This window comes from Haemaphysalis longicornis, unplaced genomic scaffold (assembly GCF_048455015.1).
Source record: "Haemaphysalis longicornis isolate Haplotype H1 unplaced genomic scaffold, Haemaphysalis longicornis Haplotype H1 scaffold_1, whole genome shotgun sequence".
NCBI classification, from domain to species: Eukaryota; Metazoa; Arthropoda; class Arachnida; order Ixodida; family Ixodidae; genus Haemaphysalis; species Haemaphysalis longicornis.
This window is the reverse complement of record NW_027526203.1, coordinates 136,092,668-136,120,070: the sequence shown is the minus strand read 5'-3', so window position 1 is coordinate 136,120,070 and position 27,403 is coordinate 136,092,668. Positions and strand designations below refer to the sequence as shown.

At 50.0% G+C, this 27,403-nt stretch overlaps 1 protein-coding gene across 1 annotated transcript in view; it reads right to left on the bottom strand.

Annotated features, from left to right (window-relative positions):
- LOC144180608 (mitochondrial-processing peptidase subunit alpha-like) overlaps positions 1-27,403 on the bottom strand; it is a 44,198-nt gene that overhangs the window by 8,280 nt on the left and 8,515 nt on the right. The window contains exons 4-12 of the mRNA XM_077708928.1: positions 26,251-26,333; positions 24,862-24,964; positions 22,627-22,719; positions 17,857-18,029; positions 16,225-16,333; positions 12,962-13,173; positions 8,277-8,367; positions 5,529-5,591; positions 4,589-4,733 (exon numbers count right to left, since the gene is read on the bottom strand). Coding sequence (XP_077565054.1) covers positions 4,589-4,733; positions 5,529-5,591; positions 8,277-8,367; positions 12,962-13,173; positions 16,225-16,333; positions 17,857-18,029; positions 22,627-22,719; positions 24,862-24,964; positions 26,251-26,333 — 1,072 coding nt within the window. The remainder of the gene's footprint in view (positions 1-4,588; positions 4,734-5,528; positions 5,592-8,276; positions 8,368-12,961; positions 13,174-16,224; positions 16,334-17,856; positions 18,030-22,626; positions 22,720-24,861; positions 24,965-26,250; positions 26,334-27,403) is intronic.

The following is a 27,403-nucleotide window of genomic DNA, read 5'->3' as shown; positions in this document are numbered from 1 at the left end:
GAGCCCATCAGCTGGAGCTTGACCAGGGCTCTGACAGCCACCGCCTGAGGCTTCTACCCTTTCCCTCTGAACTCCTTGTCACAAAGGGCGGGGGCTCGGGGTGCGCGGAGTCGCCACTCGCTATCCACAAGACTGCTCAACATGTCCCGTGTAGGGCTCCAGCAAGTGGTGGTGCTGCTTGGAGTGCTCACTCCAATCAGCAAGGGTGCAATACACCAAACAGATGTTTTGTCCTAGCATTGCAGTTGATTTCTACCAAGCACTGGGACTCGGACCATAGTCCGAAATGACAGGTCGAGATTGACGCCCCGAAAAATTAGCGCTCAAGTCTCGCAGCAGCCCATGTATGAGCTTACTACACCTAAAGGTACCAGTCCTGCCTTAGTGTGTTGTCACCCCGTGGGTGCATTTTGATGTTTCACTTGTGCTATCACCAGGGGGCGACCGCTGCATGATACAGACTTGCCTCACGGCAGATATGATCGTGTTAAGAAATGGCACCATAAGCAGTGGGGGTGTGCTGTGGTAACAGAGCTGGTAGCAGAGGATTGTCAGAAAAGGCCCGACAAAGGGCGGCAGAAAATGACAGCACCTCGGGGGCAGAGTGCAGCTGGTGGCACTACAAATACCGTATTTACTCGCATAATTTGCGCCCTCGCATAATTTGCGCACCCTTAAGTTTTTTTCCAAGTTTAGAGAAAAAAATTTTACTCGCATATTTTGCGCTCCCTGTCTCGCCCAAGAGAACCCATTGGCACGTGCGCACAAACAAGCACGCTTTGGACGGCGGCATGGCGCATGGGAGAGCAGTGATACACGATGCTCCGCGCCAATAGTCCCTTCATTCTTTTCTCACTTCTTCCCTTCTCCGTGTCTGGGTGCGCCTCCACTCCGCCCTTCCGTGACAGAGCGCAGGCGAGGAGGAACATCCAGGCGCCCTACCCGGCTACATTCCCCTGCTCTGCCCTTCCCGACACACGCACACCCTTCCTCTCGTCCTTTCCGCTACGAGTCGGAACTGCTCGAGCGTGTGCCTTCCTCCTCCTTTCCTTTCCTTTGCGCCGAGAGAACTCGCACACAACACACACAAAGGCAGACGCGGAGTCGGAAGCCCTAATTTCTGCATCGGAGGTGTGAGAGGACGTATCAGCCCTGCCGCGGTGTCGCCTTGCCGCCTCTTCTTTCCTCCATTCGTGCTGCGAGAGAATCCTCTGCCTCTTTCCTGCGTACGCGCTGCGACGGAATCCTCCCTTTGTGTTCACGTTGTGCCGTCGCCGTCAGTCAGTCACCTTTTGCTACAGTAGCGATGGGCTACAATAACTATACGGCGAAATTCAAACTCAGTGTCATTGAGTTTGCTGAGAAAAAAGGGAACCGTGCCGCCGCAAAGCACTTCAACGTGAACGAGAGCCACGTGCGGTGTTGGAAGAAGCAGAAGAGTTCCCTCCAAATTACCAAACCTGAAAGGAGGGCGTTTCGGGGACCAAAGCAAGGAAAGTTTCCTGCCGTGGAAGAAGAGCTGTTGAAGTACATTCGACAGATGAGGTCGTCCTGTCTTGCCGTGTCGTGCGAGATGCTACAGTTTGAAGCACGGAAGATTGCGTACGAGAAAGGGATCCCTGCTGCGGCATTCAAGGCGAGCAGAGGCTGGGTGACACGCTTCATGAGACGCCACCAATTGTCTCTCAGATGGAGAACGACTCTTTGCCAGCGGTTACCGCAGGACTACGAGGAGAAAATTGTGTTGTTTCACCGCTTCGTGATTGGATTACGCCGAACGGGGACCTCCATCATGTCCCAGATTGGGAACGCTGAAGAAACGCCACTGACGTTCGACATGCCGCCCAACACCACAGTGAGCGAGAAAGGCGTCTCGTCTGTGCCCATCAAGACCACTGGCTGCGAAAAACAACGCTGCACAGTGATGCTTGCCGTGACAGCGGATGGCCGCAAACTCTTGCCCTTCGTCATCTTCAAGAGGAAGACAGTGCCCAAAATGAAGCTGGGGGCCCGCATTCACATCCGTGCTCAAAGAAATGGGTGGATGAACGAGGAGCTGATGCAGGACTGGATCGACACTGTCTGGGGCAAGAGACCGGGGGCTTTGCTGCGACTGTCATTGCTGTTGGTGCTCGACAGCTTCAAAGGGCATCTTGTGGAGAGTGTGAAGGAGAAGTTGTGCGACATGCGGACCCACCTGGCCGTTATTCCGGGTGGCCTAACATCTGTCCTGCAGCCCTTGGATGTGTCGGTCAAAAACCCTTCAAGGACTACGTGCGAAAGATGTACGTCGAGTGGATGGCCAGCAGAGGGCACGGGCTCACTCCCACTGGGAGGATAAAGCGACCGCCACTGGAGACAGTCTGCGAGTTGATCGTGGCAGCGTGGGACATGGTCTCACCCAGCATCATGGAGCACAGCTTCAAAAAGACGGGGCTGTCGAATGCACTCGACGGAACTGAGGACGATGCGCTTTGGGACGGCAGTGATGGCGGCCGTGACGACGAATTGGAGTCGGATTTCTCGACGAGCGATTCCGACTAGACCACAACCAGACTGGACTTTTGTAGGTACTATTACGAGCAATATGAAAGGGAACACAGGAACGCGCCGAAAACACCCTCAGACCCAGCTGTAAGTGATACGCAGCGGCCGCCGTCGGAAACAAAGTGGTAAGGGGGACGCTGTTCTAACAACTGTTCCCATTCCCGCCGTTCGTCTTATCAGCTGTCGGACGATACCATATTATCGGCGAAATGACGTAAGCTGCTGCTTTGTAGAAATGCCAGCGTGGTGGGAGTGCCAACAGTTAGTGGAAGAGCGCCCTTCTTTCCCCCTTTGGTTTTCACAGCGCCATCCGCATATCGCTCCGAGTCTGTTTCGAGGCTGTTTGCCACGCGTTCCTGTGTTCCCTTCCATATTGCTCATAATAGTACTTTTGACTGTGTACTTTCAACTACTTTTCTGTGTACTTTTGACTGTGTACGCGTTTAAATAAACGAGTATCGTTCACTTTTACTATCATACTCGATTTTCTCTTATTTATATAGTCCGCGTTAGGACCGTTTACACATTATTTTGGACTTTTCGCAATATACCAGCGTAATTTGCGCACCCCCTTTTTGAGGCCCTAAATTCGCAAAAAAAAGTGCGCAAATTATGCGAGCAAATACGGTATGTGTCTGAACACTCTGATAAGCCTAAAGGCACATTCCCACTGGCGATTCGCCTCGTCGCACGACGAAAAGCGACGTCGCAAAGCGACGAGCCGGCCGTCGCTTTTCCTCGCTTTGCGACGGCGGAGCACATCGCCCTCGGTCCGAATTCCCTCGTCGCACGACGGCCCCGCAAAACCGGTAAGCCAATCATGGCCGCGGAGTACGCTGACGTAGCCGGAAATGAAATGTTTCTTTACATCTGGTAATGCGAACAGTGGCGGGCGGGCGAGCCGCAACCGCCGGGCTCGCTCGGCCAGCGCTTGGCCCACTATCGCCGGCTGTACCCGCCGGGTCGGGCTGGCAAGCTTCAGCGTACGCGTGCACTAATCAACGAATAGCGTGGAACTCATCAGTGTGGAGAAGCGTGTGCGGATTGTAAAAGCAAGTAATCATCGTACAGAGCTAGGTGGACAGCGAGACGGTAGGTTGACTTGCAGCCTCTTCGTTCTATCGGCGACTGGTCAACACGCGTAGAGTTCGGATGCGTCAGAACTTTGCGCCTGTGAAAAGAAGTGAAATTTGTGGGCCGTGATGTGGGTGTTGTGGCGTGAAAGCAAGCGTGTGCATTTCTTCGTGCAATAATATGTTGAAAAGAGCCTTCTTGAGTTTGTCATTTTCTGCTCCTCCCGCGACCCGCAATGCTTTTGGCATTGTTCCAGGTTAGTAGCATGTGTTTTAGTTTGCTTCCTACCTGCTTTTGTCACGCTCGTGTAACATAATTTTCTTTGACTGCGAATGGCTGACGCACCAAGGAGGTCGTACAAGTCAGGAAGCAGCTGCGCTGAACGTAGTCGCATCATCGTGATCGCAAGTGCGTACGCCTCATGTCCTCATCGCGCGAAGCGCGCCGTCGCGCGACGAGGCGAACCGCTAGTGGGAATGTGCCTTAAGAGGCAACCTAACCACTTTGACCAGCAGTGTCACTGAGCACAGCTGCAGCCAAGCAGCTCGCTCTCGATCCACTGCACTCTCCGCTCCTCCACGTGGCTCTGTGCATGCCCAGCAGTGGCCCGGCAACACACGCTCTGTGTATCCTCTCTCGGGCGCCACACTGCTACGGCCCTCTTTCAGCCACTTGCCCTCGCAGTGGGACACGTAAACCAACGGTGGTATCCTGCTCTGCCTCTGGTGCTACTTCATTATGCTCACTCAGTGAGAAAGGCCCCCAGCTGCAGTTTACACACTGGCTGCCTCGCACTATTGTTCCCACTTGGTAACGTATCGCACTGACTCAGTTGTAAATGGCCGCGACCCGTTCGAGCAAACAAACTGCGCGGTGCCTCTACCTCTAACAGCCTGCTCCCCCCAGCCACAGCCAGTGGGGGAGGCCCCCACAAGGGCCAGGCACCCCCGTGCCGAGGTCAACTCACCGATCTGGGCGATGTAGTAGTCGGCGTCCCGACGGTGTCCACTGGCCAGCACCTGGCGGCCGATGTCTTCGAACATGACCGGCCGGGCCTCCAGGTTCATCAGCAGCATCGACTGCAACTGTGTCTTGGCCCGCTCCAGCTCCATCTGATGTGGCAGAGAGCACGCCACATTTTACCACCTGCTTCTTCACCTCGAACGTTCACTGCGTGCCCACTTCCACGGCAAACATCACCCCCACTACACGTGCAGCTCTTCACATCAGCCAACATGCATGACCCTCGACAAGATCGGAAGAGCAGCTCTGGTTTCACCTTCACAGAAGCAGCCACAGAGGGCTCTCAAAGCAACGCATCAGACAATCAGCACAGGGGGGACAACACAAACAAACATGAACCACCCAGGGGTCTGCCACGTTTGAAAGCTTGGCACCTGCTGCATACTTCTTGAGTTGCGCATTCGAACACCACTGCGCAGCTGAGCAAGGACGCATTATGGACCCAATCCTTCCCATCTAACAAGATTTATTCAAAATTCTTGCGGGGCTAGATCATCACAATCGATAAGGTTTGCGCAGTGATGCTGTTTGCTGATGCCCATTTACTCAAAAGCGGAGTTAAGTGCAAGGCTGTGATTGGTTCGTTTTAATCCCAAAACACAGAAGAAAAAACAAATTTGACACAATACACGCTGTGGACCAAAAATGGCAGTGCAGTGGTGGAAGAAGGTGCAACTAAACAAATTCGCAGCACCACTCCTCTGATTGGCCGTGTCAGTATCCTCGAATAGCCCGCGAAAACGGTGCATGCCCGGGGCTTCTAAATCGGACAGCCAGATAGCGCAGCTGCGCACTCCCTTGGTGGCATTTGCTTGCTGTACCAAGGGAGGAATTTGCCCCAGCCGTCCCCCGACAAGCTCACAGGGAGGTAGGAGAGCACTTACGTCAGACACCCTGCCGGCCATGGCTGCAAACTCCCGCACAATGACGTTCACCACATCCCGCAGCTGCAAACGGAGGGGGCCAGTAGGTTAGGCACGCGCTCCGCCACCAGAAGACCAGTGAACAGGGCACTAGCCCCGTCCAGACTGCCTGGCACCCCACACAGCACAGCACGAGTGTCGCAACCGTTTAACAAAGGAGAGGGGGCTAGCTTTCGCACAGGGTGCAAGCGAAAACACGGAAGCGTTTAGCGATTATGGAGGAGGTGTTATTCTGTGTTCAAGCTCAACATCTGCGCCCGCTTGCATCGAGCCAATGGCAGCTCGTTGCACGTCACTGCACCAAGGTCACCGCGAGTGGTACTTCATTATTCCTGCTTGTCTTTTGTTTTGTTTTTACTCGTTCAGCCACCACTTTGGCATCAACAAACACATGAGCTCGGTCTGGTTCACGCTGAGTGTACGTCATGTCTAGCTACCAATCGTGGCTGCCTTTTTTTTTTTTTTTCCATTTCAGAAGGCGGCCGTTTACACGAGCTACCTGCACCATAGGTTTCAAGTGCCGCACTTTGCAGCTGCCACTCTTTTTATGCGTACAACTAAACGACTGCATCTTCACAGCAATGAGAATCTGAGTGCAACTCGCCCATGGAGACGCGTCCTCCAAGTCAGCACACCTCACCTGGCCCGGCGGCCCCGCAGCCAAGGCTCAGTGCTGAGCCCATGAGCTCAATCTCAGCTGTGGTGGTTACTTATCTGATACAGGCAAAAACCGGAAACGCTCACGCACTGAGAGGTGGGCACCCCTCAAGTCTCAAGTGATCCCCGCCCACCCATTGAGCTTGGTGCACCTTTGATGTGTCAGTCCCACAACCTGGAGGGGGCCCTCAATTGGTTGGTCACACCTTCATAGTGGGGCCCGGAGCAAGAACCTGTTCAGGAGGTAAAACTACAGCTGGCATGGCCACAGCTCTGAAGGCGGGAAAAACCAGCAAAAAAAAAAAAAAAAAATGCAAGCACAGTGCGGAGAAGAGACGAGCCGGACTACCAATTGACAGGCATTGGAAAAAAACAATACAACCTGCGAACAACAGCCCATGCCAACACATGTACCACCAAGTACACATGTTCTGAAAAAAACACTACCATTCTACATTACATCTTTTATTCTTCTTTAGCTCAGCCTTGTAGGAAGGTGATTCCTTCATCGCTGAGGGAGATGGATGGGACACTGATGCAATTTCCATCCTGCTGCTGGCCGATGTATTTCCCTCTGTTTTTGTCCTGCCTCTTTTACAAGAACCGTCTACCTTTCAAACAGTGGCTCACACTTGCATTGGCAACAGTGATAGGGAAGATGACCAGCTCCTTGAGAACTGGTGAACGCACAGTGTTCACGTAACTGATCGTTGATGCATCAGCCCGTTTGGCCGATACAGATCTTCCCATACCTCAAAGGAATATTGTAAATGACTCTTTCCTCCCCCTTTACATATTTCTTGACATGCTTTGTTTTCCAGGTGCATTTCTTTTTTTTTCCTCCACTTTCAATGCACATGCAAACCCCGGACAGCTGACATTGTGCAGAAAGCACTACTTGAACAAGCCGCGAAGCATTTTTCTTTATGTTGTGCGACACTTTATGATGATACGGCATCACTTCAACTCTTCTTTTTTCCTTGTTTTCACATCGGGCCTCTCTGCACCTGGGTTTTTGCCTTTCAAGCTTAACACAGAGGCACTCAGTGACCACCTTAAGCACTGGTGCTGAAAGACCTGTGGCCGTCGACCTCTGAGCCTGACAGTCAAGGCTTTCCTGGATAACGAGGACACAGCTTTTCTGTAGCGCACTGCGGAAACATTATGCGGCCGTGCTTCTCTTTACGAATTTTGAGTGGCTTGATTCTCTCTGGAGCAATGCCTTCTGTGTTCTAGAGGGAAGAAATCCTGCGAACGTGGCTGGCATCTTTAAAAGTTAGTGCTAAAGACCTCATGGCTTTGTTCTTGGCAAATTGAAAGGTAAAACAGAGTTCCTGAGCACGTCTTAAAATGCGTTAAAATGTCCTCGTATTGTATCGTATGTGAAATGCCGTGCATGCGTGGTAACAGCTTGTACTTGTAGATACACATGTGCATCTGGGAAGCACTTGTCCCCCTCTCTTACTGTCCGTATAAATAACTGATGCGCAATAAATGGTTGTTATTTTCCCCCCCCTGCACATAACTCGTCATGATTCATGAATAAGATACAAGCGACACATTCCGGTAGGGCACAAGTTTTAAAACAATTAAAAAATCATCCACACTGGCGACATTAGCGGTGACATCCTGAAGCTTTTGACCAGACCATGAAAAATCTTGCACAAAACAGCAGGGCCAATAGAGATTCCTTTCTTACGAATAAAAGTGTGGTCTCTATCACCGAGAGTTACAACGCCACCCATCCGAGGAATGCTGAGACACTGACACCACACTTGTTCTGAAACTTGACCCCACCCACTTCCTCAACCAGTTCCCGAATGGCACAGAATAAGAGTAGCCTTCAATGTCGACTGACATAGCAGTGGTAGTCCTTCTAGTAATGCTGTAACCATTCCGTTCCAGTACACGTCAGCTGCTAGTCCAGTGTGCAGGCTCTCCTTCGTCTTTCTTCCCCACCTTCAAAATGGCCCAGACAGCCGCGGTGTGGGGGAAGCCGCTTGCCCTGTGGCAGTGCTCTTCTCTTCTCTACCCATGGCCCAGTCCACCCACCTGCGAGGGGTCTGCGCTGGCGTGGATGCAGAAGATGCCCGAGTCCCCGTACGCATGGTTGTACGCAGTGGCATTGTACATCCAGTGGTACCTGTCAGCAGGGCAAGGGCACATGGTCACTCGCACAGCAACTCGGGTGACCTCACAGGGCACAGGCAGTGTCACGTCTAACGGCAAGCTTTTCAACGCTGCTTTTTGACATTACTTGCTGCATCCGGTTATGCAGGGTGCAGCGCAGATGAACAGGCTGCCCGGGCAGCAGAAAAGCCACGAAGTGTCGCGTATATTATATATTTTCGGCACCTACAAGAATAGGGCAACCGTCGGGAATGTTCTTGAAAGAAGTGGGTAAATCAGAGAACAATTGCTAGGGGTTTGTGGATATTCGATCCTTTGGAAGCTTTGCAGATAGTGTACACTCAGCAGTTCGATCTCAAGTGTGGGAATCTGTAACATTCCAAAATTTGGAAGCAAGAGCTGTTGCTAGAAACGTTCCCTGTTTGGCTTGGCCGCACAGCAGGCGCCTTATTTTGGCATAAAGGAGTAGTGACACGAAATTTCAAAGCTGAGATAACTACCTAAACTGCTTCCTTTTTATGAGGAGATACTATCTCCCAGCAAGTTTCAGCAGCAACTGTTCAGCGAAACGTATTTAAAATCCCTTTTAATCTTTGCCCGCACGAGAAAGCCCAGAGTGGGCCAGCATGACATCATCTGCTCCTTGCCCCAAACTGCCGACGTCGGGGCTCTTGTGACGTAGCCGATGCGCCGGCTGCGGTTGGCGCGCGGTGCTATGCTGTGTGTATCCCGTCATGGTTTTGGACTGACGTCATGCTACCCGGGTGCGTGGGGATGGTGAAGACCTCGGGCGGTCTGGGCACGCGTGTGCGCTTGCTCGCACACACATCCAGACTGTCAGCGGGGCGACAAGAATGGTGACGGCATGTGCACCCTCCTGTCATGGCGGCCGCTCGGCGTTCGTTTTGTCGCAACCGAAACCGACACGAATAAATGACACCCTAAATGATTGTTTACGCTGCGATCGACCGTCTAACGTGCCATTCTATGATTAGTGGGCTGTTAGGCACCCATAGCAGTGAAAAAAATGTAACACGAAAATTTCGTGCCAGTACTTTAAGGGGGAACGTGGCTTTCAAAATCAACTTTTTTATTTCTTTGTGGATTTTGATGAAAATTGGCACAGCAACTGGAAATGCTTCTGTGATATCACCATAAAAATTTCAAAGTAATATTTTGAAAACTTTTTTATGTATGAAATTTTCTTTCTGTTCCGCTTGTACCGAGCTTGAGCGGCTTATAAAACACGATAGAAAACTTGTTCGAAGTGCTTTGCATTCCCAAATGAATGGACGAGGTCGTGACAGTTCTAGAATTTTTTTTACAACACAATGTTTTTTAGTTTTCATTTCAACAGGCATGTCAACTGTGAACGATTATTTGAATAAAAAAATCACAAAAAACAAATCTGGAAAACCAAAAGTGTCACGACCTGAACAGTTCATCAAGGAATGTAATGCAAGAAACGGAATCAAAATAGACCCAGCGGTCATGTAGAAATCCCTGGTACAAGCGACAGAGGTGGCAAAAAAAACTGTTTTGAGAAAACGGCTTCCAAAGTTGCAACATAGGTTTCGCATATCAAAAGTCGTCACAGTTGTAGCCTTTCATGTCCTTTTGAACATGGGGCTTCTGGAAGGCCTTGCCTTGAAATTGGAGTGCCTTTTACAGCCTTTCTCTTTCCAGAAAACATCATTTTCAGTTCCTCCGTGAAGAGTACATACCCCCCTTTGCAAACCAAACGGAGGGGAGATGGGTTTCAATGGGCTTTCAATGCAAAGTAGGTTAGTTGCAATTGGTTGGCTGTATTGCACTGGACAACCTCCTTTTGCAGTGTTGTCACCATGGCAACAAGTCAAGCATTTTTTTACTTAAATTTGAACATTTTTGGCTTTTTTTTTATGTTTTATCTTGCCTGGCACAGCAACTTAGTACTCATACGTGCAGGTGTTCATTGCCAAAAGTTTGCATACCACAAGGATGAAAATGAGCTACTTTGAAGCTTGGTAGAGTATTCTGCATAACTCCCAACTTCAATGAAAGAGCATATTTTTTTACTACTTTTGACATTCAAGGCATCCAATATTTCTCGCAGCACAGCCAGTATGCCCTGAGTAGAGTGTACTACTCTACCCTGAGCAATGGTATCAATAATTTCTAGGGATGGGCGAATATAGATTTTGAGGTTCGAAGCGAATTCGAAGCGAATAGTGATTTGGTCGAATAATTTCGAATCGAATAGTTCGAATAGTGCACATTGCAAATCACAAAGACAAATGAGCAACTTGTGACCTGACTAATGTACACAATTTTTTAGCATTGTGTAAAACTATTACCAGTTGAACATTTATTGCAAAATCTTACACACAGCTTTCTTTTGCTGTATTCACAAGTTTTCATGAAGAAATGCCTGTTGCGCCACATGCTCTAGGTGCAGCAGTTTCCGCCGGCTGCTCATTCACAAGTTTAAGCACCACCTAGAAACTCGCAGAGTTAAGCGCCGCCTAGAAGCTCCGCTAAAAAAAGAAGTATTGTAGCCACTAGTATCCTCGGCCGTAGCCAAGCAAAGCACGGGTCTATTCGATTCAGCCTGCACCTCTTGAACCAGTTCACAGCGGTGCAAAGTGGGTTCCGCCATCGGCGGAACCAGCCCTGCACGTTTTTCGTCTGCTTCTGCACCTCCTCGGCAGGAAGTGCAGGCAAAGCCATGAACTCGTCCTGCACCCGTCGGCACCACCGGTGAATCGAACGGCGCGGTTCAGGTGCCGCGAGCTGCACCACTGAAACGAACGGCGAAGTGCCGCACCGCCTGAACTGGTTCACGTGGTGCAGGTGAAACGAATAGACCCCGCAAGTGGCTGGCCGCCATTTTGAATAGGCTCGCTTAGTGCGGCGTACTGCCGCACTGAGCGAGCCTATTCAAAATGGCGGCATGCCTATTCAAAATGGCGGCCTGTACAAGTCTGCTGGCTTGGTGCCGCTATGTTCAGAGCGGTGTCGTTTCAGTGCCGCCTTTTTTTTTTAACCAAAAGTGTGCTGGCGGCCGAGGGCTTCGTCGAACCTCTAGGCAAGGCAGCAACTCGGCAGTGCCGGCACTGATAACAGAAATGTCCGCGTTGGTGGGTCTTGAGCCAAGCCTGGGGTAACTCTCGGAAAGCTTGACCGAAAGGCTTGGCTTTTCGCTGCCTATTCGGGAGCATCGAATAATTCGAAAATATCGAATACCTGCATTCGGATCGAAGCGAATAACGAATAGAGAGCTATTCGATCGAATATTCGACAATACCGAATATTTGCCCATCCCTAATAATTTCCCTTAAAAAATCACTGTTAAATGCTGCCACAGTAACGTACATTTTTAACGCAGAGAGCATATTTTTATTCCTATATTACTAACTCAAACCTGTTTGCATGAAAATTACAAGTGCACAGGAAACGTTGCGCAAGAAAGGCGATATGGCTCGCACGCATCGCAGCGCACGCTTACCGCGACATATCGAACTTTGATTATACCTGATATGGCTGGTCAGGTCGCTTCTAAGATTAAATCTAACGTCGCAGGCATTAATTACAACTACTGGCATTCAATCGTAACCGGTTGCCGTCATGTGATGCTCCAATGCGCGTCGGCTATGCCGTGCGCGCCGCAGCGTTTGACGCGTCGACCGTTTCTTTCTCAAGGCTAGCGAGCCCACAGTCAAAACACAGCAATAACTAAGCGTGTAAACATCGCAAATCCGACTAAAAGTTCACTTCACGAACCGCTATCGCAATCGCGCACACCGCGTCACCCTCCGGGGTCTGGCGACGGTAGAGTCACGCGCACCACGAAGCGTTCGATGACCTCCGCCTTTCGAGCCACACAACTTCCCGTAATCTGGCTCGTTATCTCTGGCATTCCCATCGCGATAACGTCCGTGTTGAATACCACAGATTGAACAGAAACTCGGCCGAGCGAAGCGGCGAAAATGAACTCAATCCGCTCGCTACGCAGCTCAGGCGGCCGCCATCTTGCGTTGCACCCGCGACATCCAATCAGGAGGGTCGTTGTTCTGCGCCCCGACCGGAGGACCAATAGCGCTTCAGCATCTATTTGGTTGTGACGATGAAACGTAGGTCTAGCTTCGTTTCTAGCTTCGTTTGTGCGTCATTTCTTTTCTGCCGTTTGTGCGTTTGTGAATGAACGAAGATAAAAGAGACGAGCAGAACCGGAAAGACGATCGCTCGGCCGATCTAACCATATCAAAATGGCCGCGCCCGGTGGCACCGTTGCGGAGATAGAGCGCTCCGAAAATTGCCGTTTTTTCGCCCTTTTGCGCTGATAGTTTGTCACCGCGCCTGACAAAAGTATTTTTTTATGCCACTTTGCGACGCTTTTCAGCGTAAAAACTTTGCAGACGCACAGAATAGGAAACATAAAAGCCGAATATGTGGGTTTCAAAAAAACGATGTTTTGGTCATTTTTCCGAAGTTGAAAGCCGCGTCCCCCCTTAATTAAGCAGCGAGGGGACAAAAGCCCCGGGTGCACGAAGAGCTGACCCGCAGGCTCTGCAAAGCTGCCCCGCACATGTGCCCCCAGTGGCTCCAGCCAGAGAAGAGAGACTTGCCGGTTGAGGACGTTGGTGTAGAGGCGGGTGTACATGCCCTTGCCGGGGCCCCCCGCCGAGAAGGAGCCCCCTCCGCCCATGAGCATGTTGAGCACGCAGAAGGCGATGAAGTCCGGGTCCTGGTGCGAGCAGCTCTCCAGGCCCAGCACAAAGTGCGCCAGCTCGGGGATGGCCGTCTGGCCGGGGCTCACGTCCGACAGGTCCTTGGACACCTGCGGGTCGCAGGGGGGGGGGGGGGGGGGGGGGGGGGGCTCACCACTGTTGCACGGGCCTGCACACCAACACTAGTCCAGTGCTTGTGTCCGCAAAGCCATCGCCCGCAAAAGAGAGACGAAATGGGCACACAATTTGGCCACGATTGTGACAGCCAGGGCGGAAAGAGAGACTCCTTTCCCTCTCCCCAACTACGTGTACTGCACTGTCAAATCCCGTCATGATTTCTAACCGGCATCGCTAGCTGTGCCACAAAGTCTCACCTGCCCAACTCGCAAGGCGTGTACCAGCGAAGTTAGTACGGGGCTACAAGGCAAGCTACCTGAAGACTGGTTCTGCCAACAGTACCGGCAGCAAACTGCTATGCGTTTTGTGTGGTGAAGTACTCACTCAAAGCCGCAGGGAGCTAACAAACTTGTCATGCTATACCCGGACAAGGCACCCAAGAGAAGCACACAGAGTGCCACAAAACCAAGCAGAGAAATTTGGAATGGTAAGAGCTGGAGAATCCACCCTACGTGAGCCTGGCCTCGATTGGCTGCTGCATGCTTGTTGGGCGTGCTCCGTGCTGTGTTTACATCGATTGGTGCTTGAGAGGTCTCAAACTTCAGTAGGTGGCAGATTCTGCTGCTCCACTTGGGTGCATGTGCCGTCGACATGTGGCAGCAGTACGTCTACAACACATCGCGGGACGGGGAGTTTACTTTTAATCCTGTATGATAATTTGTCACAACTGCATTGCCTCACATCTATCTATTTATAGAACAATTTATTTTAAAACAGGTAACAAAAACTATTGTAGCCTCTTGTTTAGTATTTTTTAATTCTACACACATATTCGATATTCGACTCGATATTCTTAGGCAGTTTTTTTGTGTTACAGTTGAACCTCGATATAACGAACCTCGATTTAACGAAATTCGCGGTATAACGAATTTTTTCAAGTTTTCTAACAAAATTTTGCTAAATGCATGTATTTTTGTCTCGATTTTACGAAGTAATTTTGTGCGGCGCTTTCGATTTAACGAAGTCACGGCAAGAAAGGAAGAACGAAATTCCGGTCGAGGCACGTTTTATTTTGCCTCTCAGGCCCTACATTGAAAAAATTCAGTACTCAAATTGACTCTTGAAGGCTAAAATGAAAGAAAAGCGGTGAAATCTACGGTTAACAACAATTAAAAGCGAAGAACGAAGCTGCACAAACCGCTAGCGGTCATATACGGTTTAATAGTGCGGGCCACTATTTTGACGTCTCCATCGTTGCCTACGCCAGCGCCCTCTATGCTTAGGCTACCGAAGCCTACTTCAAGCTTTTTTTTTTCTACGCGTCACTGCTCACGGTGCTGCTGCCCTAGGTTGTGCTCGCTGATAACCAAATTAATATTTTGTTTGTGCATCGTTAGGTGAGTCTTGTAAGTAGCATGAGCACTCCAAGAGAAAGAAAAGTGTTCCGAACAAGAGCCTGAGGAAGTTCGGTGAAACTGACAGCCACCGAAGTGTGATGGATACCATCGATGTTCTGCGGAGGCACGCAGGTGCACACGAATGTTTAAGACCTTGTTAGCGCTGTCAGCATACGAGCGTCACGTAAAGCCCCCCATGGTCAAGAAACGCCAAGCACTGCTTACGGACTTCTTCACTACGGCTTGAACATCGAGTGCTGGTGGCAATAAATTGCTCTCTTTGAACGTGGTCATCTTCGTTTCACCAGCGTTCATTAGACAGCTGTGGTGCGGAGAAATCAGTTTCGTAAGGGCTCAGTGGGCATAAAAGTAATTGCTTAATCGAATTTGGCCGGAAGATTTTTAATGTAAGCTTTCCGCTTTCCGGAGCACGTAAGCGCTGCTCCACACAGTGAAGCGGTCCGCGTGTACTCCGCTCAACTCGCAATCATGGCTTTATCTCGAGTGTTGTGGTTGCATCACGCGCCCATACTGCAGAGCCTTTGTACATTAAAAAAGTCTTTCGAAAGTTTCACAGCAGCCTTCCGCTGTTGGCCCGCCGCGCCTAAGCCTACCACTGAATGGACGAAAAGAGGCGTAACTTCGAACGAGCACCTCGGCGGGGTGAAGTTCACGGGACATGGACGCGGGTTCAATTGACTAACAGCGGCATTTAGTAGTGACCGAAATGAAAAAAGAAAAAGTGGAAACCTAGTCTGCTATCATATTTAATAAGGCGTTGCGAAAAAAGCACCGGTTTTACGATGACACATGAACTACCGTCGGCTATCCGAATTCCATTGCCCAAGTGTTGAAACTCTTAATTCACACAATTTTCGCGGCCAGTTTTAGTACAAATTTCGCTTTAATTGGAGAGGTAACTACATAGCAGTTGTTGCCTGGCGAGGGCCAAAGTGTTAAAACCCCAATAACTGGTTAAATGAACTGTAAAATCGAAACCTCGATTTTACGAAATTCTCGATTTAACGAAATTTGCGGCCCCAAGTACGACTTCGTTATATCGAGGTTTAACTGTATTTGTAATCGATTTGTATTCAAATTCAAAGCACATACTTCATACAACGCACAATTTAAATGCACACACCACACTCGGAATATCTGCATAAATGATAGACACTGGAATGTGACGTTCAATAATGTGACTCAGAACAAGAAAACTGCCATACACGTCCGCTGTGAAAATGGTCGCATTTCGCTCATGACAGTGCATGCATGAAAGTTGGGCCCGTACACAGCAGAGGACATCGTGGAGGCGGCAGTTTCTTACGCGTCGCTGCAAAATTCTGCACACTGACATTTTTCCCATAGCGACAAGAAGTGCTGCAGAACTGCCCTTCTTGGATATTAATCAATTTGGCACACGGGTATGTGCGCAGGTGTTCGTTCAGTCACGCTGGAGCAGAGCCCACCTGCCAGGACCCAGCTGACCAGCTCATCGCCCCAAATTGGAGAAACTGACTGACCCAGCGGCCAGGGTCACTAAGCAGGGCACATGCCCACAGCCAAGACGGCCACTTGCAACAGGGGTAGCCTGCGCAGCCCAGCCGTGCCCGTTGTGAAGCGGCAGAGGAGAGGGGGGCCACCTGCCTTGACGAGGCCGCCCGTGTACTGGGCGAGGGAGCGGTCGGGCTCCATGCGGTTGTCCAGCACCAGCTCGGGGTTCTCCTCCCACAGGGGCGGCTGCTCTACGAAGTACCTGCGAAAGCACCCACCCGCACTCCTGCAGCCACTGTGCACCTCGCAGGCCAGCACTCCTTCCTCAGCCATAACAGCGCCCAGTGCCCAGGCTGCGCTAAGCCCACGGCGCCACCTGCTGGGGCTTCAAGCCCGCTTTGCGAACCTGTGCCTTCCGTGGCGGCGAGCAGCAACAGTGCCAGAGATTCTTAGTTAGCAGGAGGCAAGTATTTTTTCTTTCCGAGTAAATACACCACGCTCTTGCTTGAATCGCTTCTAGTAATAGCAGATAATTTCCAATTTCCACTATGAAAGCATGCAGACAAAACAGACGTTTCGTTCGTTCGAAAGATTGCCTCGTTAGAATCATACTGACACCACTTTTAACGTAAACTTCGCTCAGGTACGCTATATAATTAGGAAAAAAGGGAATGGCCATGTGACTCACTAGCTCATTTCCTGCAACAGAACCTATGATGTCATATGCCCAGCTGTGCGATTGGCTGAGGCCCGCAAAAGCAAACGCAAATTAGGTAGGGCTTATAGGTTTGCTGAATGAGCTATTTGCACTTAAATTTAGGGCCCAATCTTTTTATAGCAGTAAGAATTGTGGGGTGAACAACTAAAGTTATGAACGAACATGTAAACCTCGAAGCAGTTAGTGCGGCACTGTGCCGGCTCACACTGCCTAACACAGCCGTCGGACATGTTGGAATTGTCTGACATAACACTGACCACATGACCACGTTTGTCGAGTCATAGCTTACTTTTTAAGAAGCGATTAGTATGAACCCTAATAAAAATACAGCAAGGTATAAAGTCCAGCCAGAAGCAAGGTGCGAACAGTGGTACTTTAGTGGTATTGCAGCACCATCACTGAAAGTGGCCGATAAAAAAAGAACCAAATGGCCGTCTGTGAGATGGTAGCAGCCCTGGTCAGCAGGCTATCTTTAGTTTTAAGGCCCTGCTCTGAATATGTCATTGTCGACGTCACGAAAACACACGATTTAGCAGGAGTATTGAAATTTTGACTTAAAATGTTTAATTTCTCAGTGAATTAAGGATCGTTTGCTGCCGGACAAGTGCTGAGGGCACTATAGAAGACTAAATCTTTTGAATAGCACAAACATGTTTGTTGTATGCATGGCCCCAGCAGAACAGAAGCCACTCAAAGCAACCGGCACCAAAAGACAAAGAAATGAAAGCAAAGAAAGAGGCGCAAATACAGCGCGAATATAGTCAGAGTGGTTAACAAGTGCCGCTACGCTTTCGCCTTGAAGAACTCTACACCTACCCTTCCAATGTCTGCAGACATGCAGAGAGATTTCAATGGTATTTGTTCCCTTGCAGGCTCACCACGCCTAATGTAGATGCACAAAAAGCCTTGCCATACCAACTGGCGCTACAGCAAACTCGTGTCGTCACTGTGGCGGTGTACAGGCTCCCTTCCAGAGAGTGTTACCGGGGTTTGGTTACACGAAGCAGGGGCAGTGAGCGCCTTGCCTGTGTCCAGGGGACCCCAGCCCCCTCGGGTGCAGCACCCACCTCTGGACGGTCTCGACGAGCGGCTGGTGCTCGACCCCGACGCCGGCCACCACCATGCGGCTGGGTGTGAAGTGGTGGCTCAGGTAGGTGTACAGCACCTGGCGCCCAATCGCGGACAGGTTCTCCCGTGGGCACAGCTTGGGCAGGCCCAGTGTGTTGTGCGCGTACGCCGCCTGCACGGGGGCGGCCACGCACGACCCGCTCAGCACACGTTGCACAGCCGTGCAGAGGCTTGTGCCTGGCGGCCTTCCTGGTGCCAAGCACCAATGCTGTCCCCCCTTCGGCCAATCAGATACCAACAGAATCAAACACTTTCAAATAAGTTTGCTTTAGGGCGTTTAACGCAAAGCTGCCGGCAACTCGGCAGTCAGAACTCAACACATCAGAATGGCAAGTTAAATGGAAAGAAAATGGTGAAAGAAAACTTAGAAATGAAGCATTAAGACGAGATGGGGGAGCACAGTTTTGGCAGATGTTGCCAGTAAGAAATGTTGGCGCACCAACATGCTGTGAACATGGGCAGTACATTTCTGACTGGTCCCTACAGTCACTGAAGCAAGGGTGGTGGCTGGTACGACCTCACTACAAGCCATCACTCAATTCCCCACTCATGCACCTACCTTCACAAGAAATTTGAGCTCACCGATTTTCAAGAGTTGAGCTCCACTTCAGCTAGCGTTGGTAAGCGCTGGTTTTGTGCATGGCTTACATGTGTTGCACTTTTTTGCGCAACTTTGGTGTCGTGCGGCAGAGCCAACCCACAAAGGCAAGCAAGGGGCGAGGATTGAAAGCTTGCATCTCGTGCAGCAGAGTCAACTTTCAATTATTTGTAAATTTCGAATTCTTAAAATGGTAAAACTGCACTGCCAATCGAATCAAACAGCAAACCCTGCTTGCAAAGTACCGTATTTAATGAACCCACTTTTTTTCAGAAAATTCGGCACAAATTTGGGGGGCAGGTTCACTATGCGGGACAAAATTGCAAGAGATTTTTAAAAGTTGAAATTTCATACAGTAAAGTTGCTAAGAGAAGCGCTTTCAGAGCCTTACCATTTTCGTAAAAATACGCAGGTAATTATGTAATCAAATTTCTTTTTTATTCCGAAGATGCTAGTCATGAAGCTGTCCTCCGCACTGAAGTTGCGTGCGGCTTCACATTTATTGTCGGCCCACAGCGCACAGTCTTCTGGGGTCAAGGCACTCCAAAATATCTTTTGTGACCACGGGAAACTTCCCCTCTATGGGCCCAAGAAACAAACGGCGATCCCTGTTCGCCCAAAAACCTCTCGTTTCCACCCTTAGCATACACGCACTGGGTCAACGCTGAAGCGCTCCGCAGTTTTCATGTGCATCAACGCATGCCCCACCACCTGCAGTTTGAAACCGTCTGTGCAGCCCATGCACTGACCCATCGTACGGCGCACACCAGGAGCACAAAAAAAGGTCGCAACACAGCTGAACAACAAACCATGGAGCGTAACGGCAACGTCGAGGAACAGCAAGAACAGAGGAGTGCAGAGTACATTTAGTGCTTTGTTTGCACTCTGCGACGTTTCTATGGCGCAAGGTTTGTTTTGCGTTCAGCAGGTGGCGCTCCGCAAGCGCGCAATTTTTAAATTGTGAGCCACGGCATTCGTGCTCACGTCTCCAGCCACTGTTGAGATTTCTTTTTGTTGAAAATGCGTTTTTAGCATTTCTGCACGTTCTGTAGCGTGGTATCAATTTACTGCGATCGTCTACGGCATCAGCAACCATGCTGAGACAGAAACATATTCCCACTGTATTTTTTATTCAATGCGACAAAGAAAGTAAATTCTCAAGAAGAAAAGTGGGGGGATGGTTCATTACGCGAGTGGGTTCATTACGAGAGTAAATACGGTACTCAAAGTAGTGAATATCCACACACCTCTATGCTTGCAGCTCACTCCCAGGCGCGTTCCAATGGAAGTGCTTACCAACAGTTTTCACACTGCCAGCCGCTACTGATCAAAATTAGCTGGTTTCCACTGCATTCGTTTACCCTAGAGTTTCCTCGCCGAGAGCCCGCATTGTGGCAATGGAACTTGAGAGCGTCCCGTGCAATGAACAGCACATTAACCCGCTTGCACACTTGCGCTACACAGGCCACAGGGCCGACCCATGCCAAACTATGTCCGGCTTCCTCTGCACGCCTCGTGACAGAGGCCAATTGCGGCGGAGGCAGCCGTAAGAACAGTGAAATCAGAAGCGCCTCACAAAGACGAGGACACAGTACCCTTTCTTTGCCTTGTCCTTAGTTCTCTGTGCATTCAATCTTTGTGCTTGTAAAGAATAACGCTGACCCTAACAACATGCCAAGAATTGTTGAGCTATGCGTTGCAGCCGTGGAGTCTTTCCAAGTAGAAGGCCACAAAACTGACTCGAATAGGGAGTAAATGAGCAGGTTGGTGCATGTTGAAACGTGACAAAAGAGCGCGAACTAACGGGACGACGACTAGGCGACACATGCATCCCGTTAGTTCGGGATATTTCGCCACCACCTTTCCACGTTCACTGGGTCATCTAGAGCCAGGCAGCCTCCTGCTCCACTCACACTGCACAGGCCCTGGGTTCCAGTCCCACCCAGCACAACACCCAACCACTTTGTTCAACCCATGCCCCTGGCCCCTGTGGCCAGGTCAGGCTGCCACAGGTGCCGGATGCCGGCTCTACTTTGCGCATTGTCCGTCCTCCTTCCTCTGTAGGTCCAGTTAGCGCAATTTTTCTAAGTCATAATGCACCAACTAGCCCAACAGCACATTTTACTGATGTATCTCTCTTATCCCCAGTGGGCCCTTGCACGCTTGCACACTAGGTATGGCAGAGGCCTCCCATCACTGATACTGGCTGGCTCCGATGTTTTGACCGATAATGAGGAGGAAAACGACTACTGCAATACTATGTGAACTTTGCCCTACTACATGTGGAGTAGTTGACTGTGACCCGGCTGTTCATTGTTACATCGATACAACGTTGTAACCAGTATTGCTATATATAGGTGGGTTCGCCCGCACTTCTTGAATTCGCCGTTGAATATGTACTTCGTGAGTACACCTGTATGTCTTCTTCAATACGCCTCCTTTCACACATTGCGTTTAACAATTGGTGGCAACCTCAATATTTATCTCCTGGTGGTTAACATCCATTCTAGACAACTTGAGAATTGAATCACTTCTTGTGGCTCTCACAACCTAATTAGAACACCGACACATGTTATGGAAACCACTTCAACTCTTTTAGACTTGCTCACAGCAAGTACTGAAACACCGGTGAAAGCTGCTAATACCATTAACCCTAATATAAGTGACCACTGTCCAATGTTTGTTGCCTATATGCATTCCACTGGAACATCATAACCTTCACCTTCTGCCTTAAACTATCAGAGAACAACTGACCACAACTAGAGTTGTTTAGGCACAAAACCCTAAATGCAGACTGGAGCGGTGTTCTTGCTGAACGGCCGACAGATACTAGCGTATATGATAAGTTTCTGCAAATCTTTACAGAGCAGTGTAATTGCTGTTTTTTTTTAATTACACCTTTCAGCACTTGTAATACAGTAAGAAAGCCATGGATTGGGCTTGAGCAGATGAAAACAGTTGATGAAACAAATAAACTCTATCGCTCGTTTTTGAACACACTCGACACGTGCCCATACTCACAGCGTTTAAAAGGCTCAGTAATAAACTCACCCACAAGCTGCAGAAAGCCAAGTCCAACTATTATCAGCTATTCCATAACTCATCACTTCGTCCTGACCGTATATGGAAGAATATAAACGATGCAGTCAGAATTTGCACGAGTGTGACAGATCCGCATGAGCCAACTATTGAAGGCAAATACGCTTATTGAACGTGCTCTGTCAGAACCCCTCAACAAGCATCTTATGAGTTTCGTAGCAAATAAGGTTTCCTCTTACAACACATTCCATGATAAGCCAGCTCCGCAAAGTGAAAAAAATAGCAAGAACACCCCCAAAGCAGTCCAAATTGTCACGCTGAAAGCACACTCCCATTGGGCAAATTGATTTGGCTCATGTTGATCCATTCCACAACTGGATCTGACTCATTTTCGATACAAAATACGATCTATGTATACATTCACCGGGTTTTGCCTAACCTATTTCATTGCAGCTTCTTTTCTAGGGAAAATTTGCAGAGTTTTTCTTGCAACTATAGTTTCATCCGACTTAGTTCTGGCATGTGGATTTGACTAACTTTGAAAAAAAAAAAAAAAAAAAACTCCTCATATATTTATTAGTGCACGTCTTCATTTGTACGTAGCATCACAAGCTTTTCTATGTATGGCAGTTACTTATAGAATCTTGGTACCGGAATGCAATTTTCTTTTTCTCTATCATTGCACCGCAAACTTTCAGGAGTAGTTCAAAGTGTCGTCATGTGGTGTTGTTTGCTCGAGTATCATGGCTCTCTGGCCTCATCAAGCTGCTGTAACAGCTTTTAGCCAGAGAGGTCGCAACATTGTAACCAATGCTGCAGTACACTTAGATTTGGTTTGGGTATTGTCTGGAATCCCAGCCCCACTGGCCAGCCTAAGTAAGAGATGACGCCAACAACGGCTAACACCTTTCCTGACCTCCTTGCACAGTGAGAGCAAGAAATTACTTGAGCACTTCACCCAGATGAATTGTCCCTCAGCGACAGCACCATCAAGCAGGCAGTAGTAGTGGCCCTGCCCGGCCCAGCCCTTGGCCCTTCAGCCCGCAGCGAGACAAGCGGAGCGAGCACTCACGGCGTGGATCATCTCGAAGAGCAGCTGCTCCTGGTCTGGCTTGCAGTCGATGTCATCCAGCTCAAACTGGATAGCCTGCCGTGTCTTCTCCACCTGCGGCACAGGGGGCCGACACTCACTGTCCCACCCATCCTCCCCGGTGGAGACACCACCGCACTGGCATCCTTGGGTGCTGGCGACGATAACACCTCGCTATCCGAGAAACACCTCTTGCAGCCAAGCTCTCTTCTAACCAAAAGTACCAAAACACCAACTACTACATCGCTTTATTATAAATGAGCACCAGAGTGCATTTAGACAGGAAACAGCACAGGATGGCCTGAAGAAGGCATTCATAATAGCTTCCTTCCCGACTTCTGTAAGTGAAGAGGCACTTCCCATCGCAAGCCTTCCTGTTGCTCGCAGTAGCATTAAAGTGCTCTTAAATGTTGGTCAGCCTCATCTGCCGACACTTTTTGCCTGCAATGTCCTCATCGTCATGCTCCTCCCCTGGTTCACCCTCCACGGCACCATTTACTTGCGCCAGGACTACATGATCTATAACCTAGTCACAGCACAGCAGACAGAAATTCCTCAAAAAATCCCAGAAGCTCTGCGTTCTTTTGGATGCAAAGCCTTAGTAGTGGAGTGTCTCTTGTATGTTGCTCACATGGCGAACATAGGAAAAGAAGCCAAACTGTTTTCAAATGTCTCTTACTGTATTCACACAATTGTAACGCGCAAGTAAGTTTACTTATGAAAATTTGAAAAAATAATTTGATTTTGATTCAATTGCGCAGATGTAAAAGACACATCACGTACCTGGCAAACAACATTTTATTTCACACACTCAAATGAAGCAGCAAAAATTCTTTGTGCATCATAAACTTGCTTGTCCAGCTCCTGCTGGCATTAAAACTACGGCGAGAAATGTTGAAAGCTGACTTCGGTTTTAAGCCTGATTGTAACGGATGCAAATTTTTAAGCTACCTTTAGCGAAAAAAAGTGCGCATTAGAACCGGGCAAACACGGTATAACCAAGAGTCTCTTGTAACGATGTTCTACTCTACTGCCTATAGCTTGGTAGTATGGTAAACCGAAATCTGAAAACCATCATAATTTAGCACCATGCCCATTTGGTCTTGAGTTTGATGGCAGTCCAGCCAGCTTGCCCACGTTTCGTGAACATGGTGTCAAAATGCAGCACTTGCTGCCAATTTCTGACACACCAAGAATGAACAGTATGCAGATTTAAACAACCCCTGGAAAACTAACACAGTTGCCATTTTTAATTTTAAAAATAGTACAACAAAATAATACGATTTACGGAACGCCTCTTTCATTATGTGGTAATGTTCGACATTAACCAAACTTGACACGTGAGCAATGAGAACAAACCAATATGGCATAACTGCACACATCAGGAACCTCAAACATGTTCCCACATTATGAGGCTCGCCGTGAACCGCAAGAACGTGTCCCACAACGTGAAAGGATGGGAAAACTCAGCAAAGAAAGACTCCCCTCGCATAACATTTACTGTGTGGCTAACACAATTAGTGAAGGAGCCCATGCCTGTTGCTCGAACCCTCGAGAATGCGTGCTCGGTGATAGGCAGCGTTACAGGCTGCCGCAGGCGCAGGCAGAGAAAAATAACTAGCCACGCGTTTACGCTTCCTGAATTTGTTTTCTGATTGATTGATTGATTGATTGATTGATTGATTGATTGTGGGGTTTAACGCGCCGACGCAACGCAGGCGATGAGGCGCGCCGTAGTGGAGGGCTCCGGATTAATTTTGACCACCTGGGGATCTTTATCGTGCGCCGAAATCTCGTACACACGGGCGTTTTTGCTTTTCGCCTCCATCAGAAAAGCGGCCGCCGCGGCCGGGAATCGAACCCGCGACCTCGTGCTCAGCTGAATTTGTTTTCTGATGACAGCATTAATCAGCTCCTCCTTTGGTTTCAAATGACCCTGGCATTTCTCGCTGCCCCGGGAAACTGGCACCGTGGACATTCCACTGCCCACCATTGCCAATGAATGGTGTCAGATGGGAGCACACCATGCCCACTGGGAGCAGCCGCAACAGCAGCTGGGGCTTGCAATGGCCGGAAGGGCCCACCCCGCAGCCCCCTCGGTCCCCTGTGAGCCCGGCTGCCACGCAGGGGGACTGACCCTTCCCTCCCTCCCCACTGGTGCATCGCTACAGCGAGGGAGCAGTGGCCTCCCCCCCGCCAAGAGCAGCCCTGGCCCACCTCGTCGTCCCTGAAGAGGGGCCGCAGCACGACGTCGGCCAGCAGCCGCACCACAGGCGCCAGGCCCCGGGCGTCCGCCGAGGCCGCGTAGATCATCGTGTCCCTGCAACAAGGGGCCCCCCTCCTCACCGGGTGCGCCTCGACATCCGAGCCGGGCCCCGGCACGACCCTGCTCCGGGCAACGGACAGAGCCGCTACACCCAAAGGGAAACATGCGCCTGGCTTCTTCACACACACACTGGCTTCCCTGACGCGTGCAAGCAGCAGCCAACAGAAAACCGTGAGGCTAGGCGGGCAAACATTCAAAGCTTCAAACACTTTGCAAACAGCAGCACTGGCCACTCCAAATGCTCTTTCCATTAGGGAAGAGAAAAGACGAGCAGAGCAAAGAATGAAGAGAGCGGCAGCCACGCGCTGCCTTGCGTATCACTGGGCCTGCCGGCCAAAGTCTGCTTGTTTGTGCACATGCCCCTACGGGTTGTCTCGGGCGACACGGGGAGCACACCATATGTGCAATTTTCCCATCATCATCATCACCACCACCACCACCAGCGTGTCTACACCCACTGCTGGGCAAAGGCCTCTCCCAATCTCCAATTAACCTGGTCCAGTGCTAACAGCGACCAATTTATCCCCGCAAACTTCTTAATCTCATCTGCCCATCTCACTTTCTGCTGCCCCCTGCAACGCTTGCCTCCTCTAGGGATCCACTCTGTTACCCTTAATTACCAACGGTTATCTTGCCTTCGCATTACATGCCCTGCCCACATCCATTTCTTCTTCTTAATTTCTACTGATATGTCCTTAACACGCGTTTGTTCCCTGACCCACTCCGCTCTCTTCTTGTCCCTTAATGTTACGCCTATCATCTTCCACTCCATTGCCCGCTGAGTCGTCCTCAATTTAAGTTGAACCCTCTTAGTGAGCCTCCAAGTTTCTGCCCCGTAGGTGGGTGCCGGTAAGATGCAGCTTTCATGCACTTTCTTCTTCAGGGACAATGGTAGGCTGCTATTCATTATCTGAGAATTCCTGCCGAATGCACTCCACCCCATTCTCATCCTTCTAATTATCTCTGCCTCACGGTTGGGATCCAGGGTCACAACTTGGCCTAAGTAGATATATTCGCTTACCACTTCCACAGCCTCGCCACTTATCTCAAACTGCTGTGCTGTCCCGAGGTTATTGATCATTACTTTAGTTTTCTGCATATTAATTTTCAGGCCCACGGTTCTACTCTGTTCGCCCAGTGCGGAAAGCATGCTTTGCAATTCGTCCCCCGAATTGCAAAACATTTCCCATAAGCCTGGCTAAAAAGCAAGTGTGTGCAGATCCCACGAGGGCACACATAGCTGGAGAGCAGCAGGTCCACGAGGGGAGGAACACTCTCACCTGGAGCCCTGGCAGTCACAGATGCCGCCCTGCTTCTCCAGCTCCTGGAGCACCGCGTCGCGGTCCTTGAACTCCCGCGTCGACTGCGAGGAAGAGGCCTTCCCTCACCCAGGGGCCAACAGCCTTGGGCGCACAAGACAGTGCACATGCTCACACCTCACATGGGCCAGAGCACCACAGTGCTGCTCTGGGCAGCTCCACCAACCTGTTCCCCATCAAGCGGGCAGTTCCCAGTCCCCGCCTGTGCAACCACACGCAACTCGATGAAAGGTTACGGGGATTCGTTGGCAGCTCAACTTGGGACTGGCCAAGTTTCCGAGGAAACAGCACAGCACCACCGCATGGGCAGGCACTCATTTCTTCCTTTGCAAAACACTTACTCTACCTAGCTGCCACTGAAACTCCTACTAAAATTCCCGATTCACAACGCACGACCCAGTTTCCCTCTCAAACTGCCACTCTCAGCGCACACAATATGCCGGACACCCCTTGACATAAAATCTCCTTGACAGTAAGCAAAGTTTGCTCCGCTTCCACCTCCCACTTTTCACTAAGAGGAAATAAGCTGGCTGCTTTATGCCAACTCCCTGCTTCCCACCCCTGCGACACACAGCAACAAGCCCAGCCCACTCGTTTGACAAGCGGTTGTCCTACGTCCCCCACCTTCGTGCGGACACCACGGAAACGGGGAGAGGCACTTGACTGAAATGACGTTCCCACCACACCCCGGTGACCTGAGATGGTGGAGGAGGGGGTCACCCCAACGCCTGCTGCTGGGATTGGCCACTCCGACCCAACCAAAAGGAGCGCAGAAATTCCCCTGCTTCCGAGAAGCACTCGAGCAAGCAAAACTCCGTTTGGTTATTTTTTAACCTGGTAAAGAACCACCGTTACCACAAAAGCATTACACACTCTCGAGTTCTAAAAAAAGGCGAACAACAAAATTAAATCCCCATGCACAGTCATGGACACAACAGCAGATGACAGATGCTGGTGGGGAACAGAAGGCAGCAACGAGATAAGGCACGTGTCCGACAGTGACCTTCGCAGCTTCTTAGCTATTTGCACTGGTTTCATCCACTACGCTAGTGATCAAATTTCACCTGCGCATTTTCTGTGCTCCACAATATCTCGAAGCGTACTGTGATGCAAT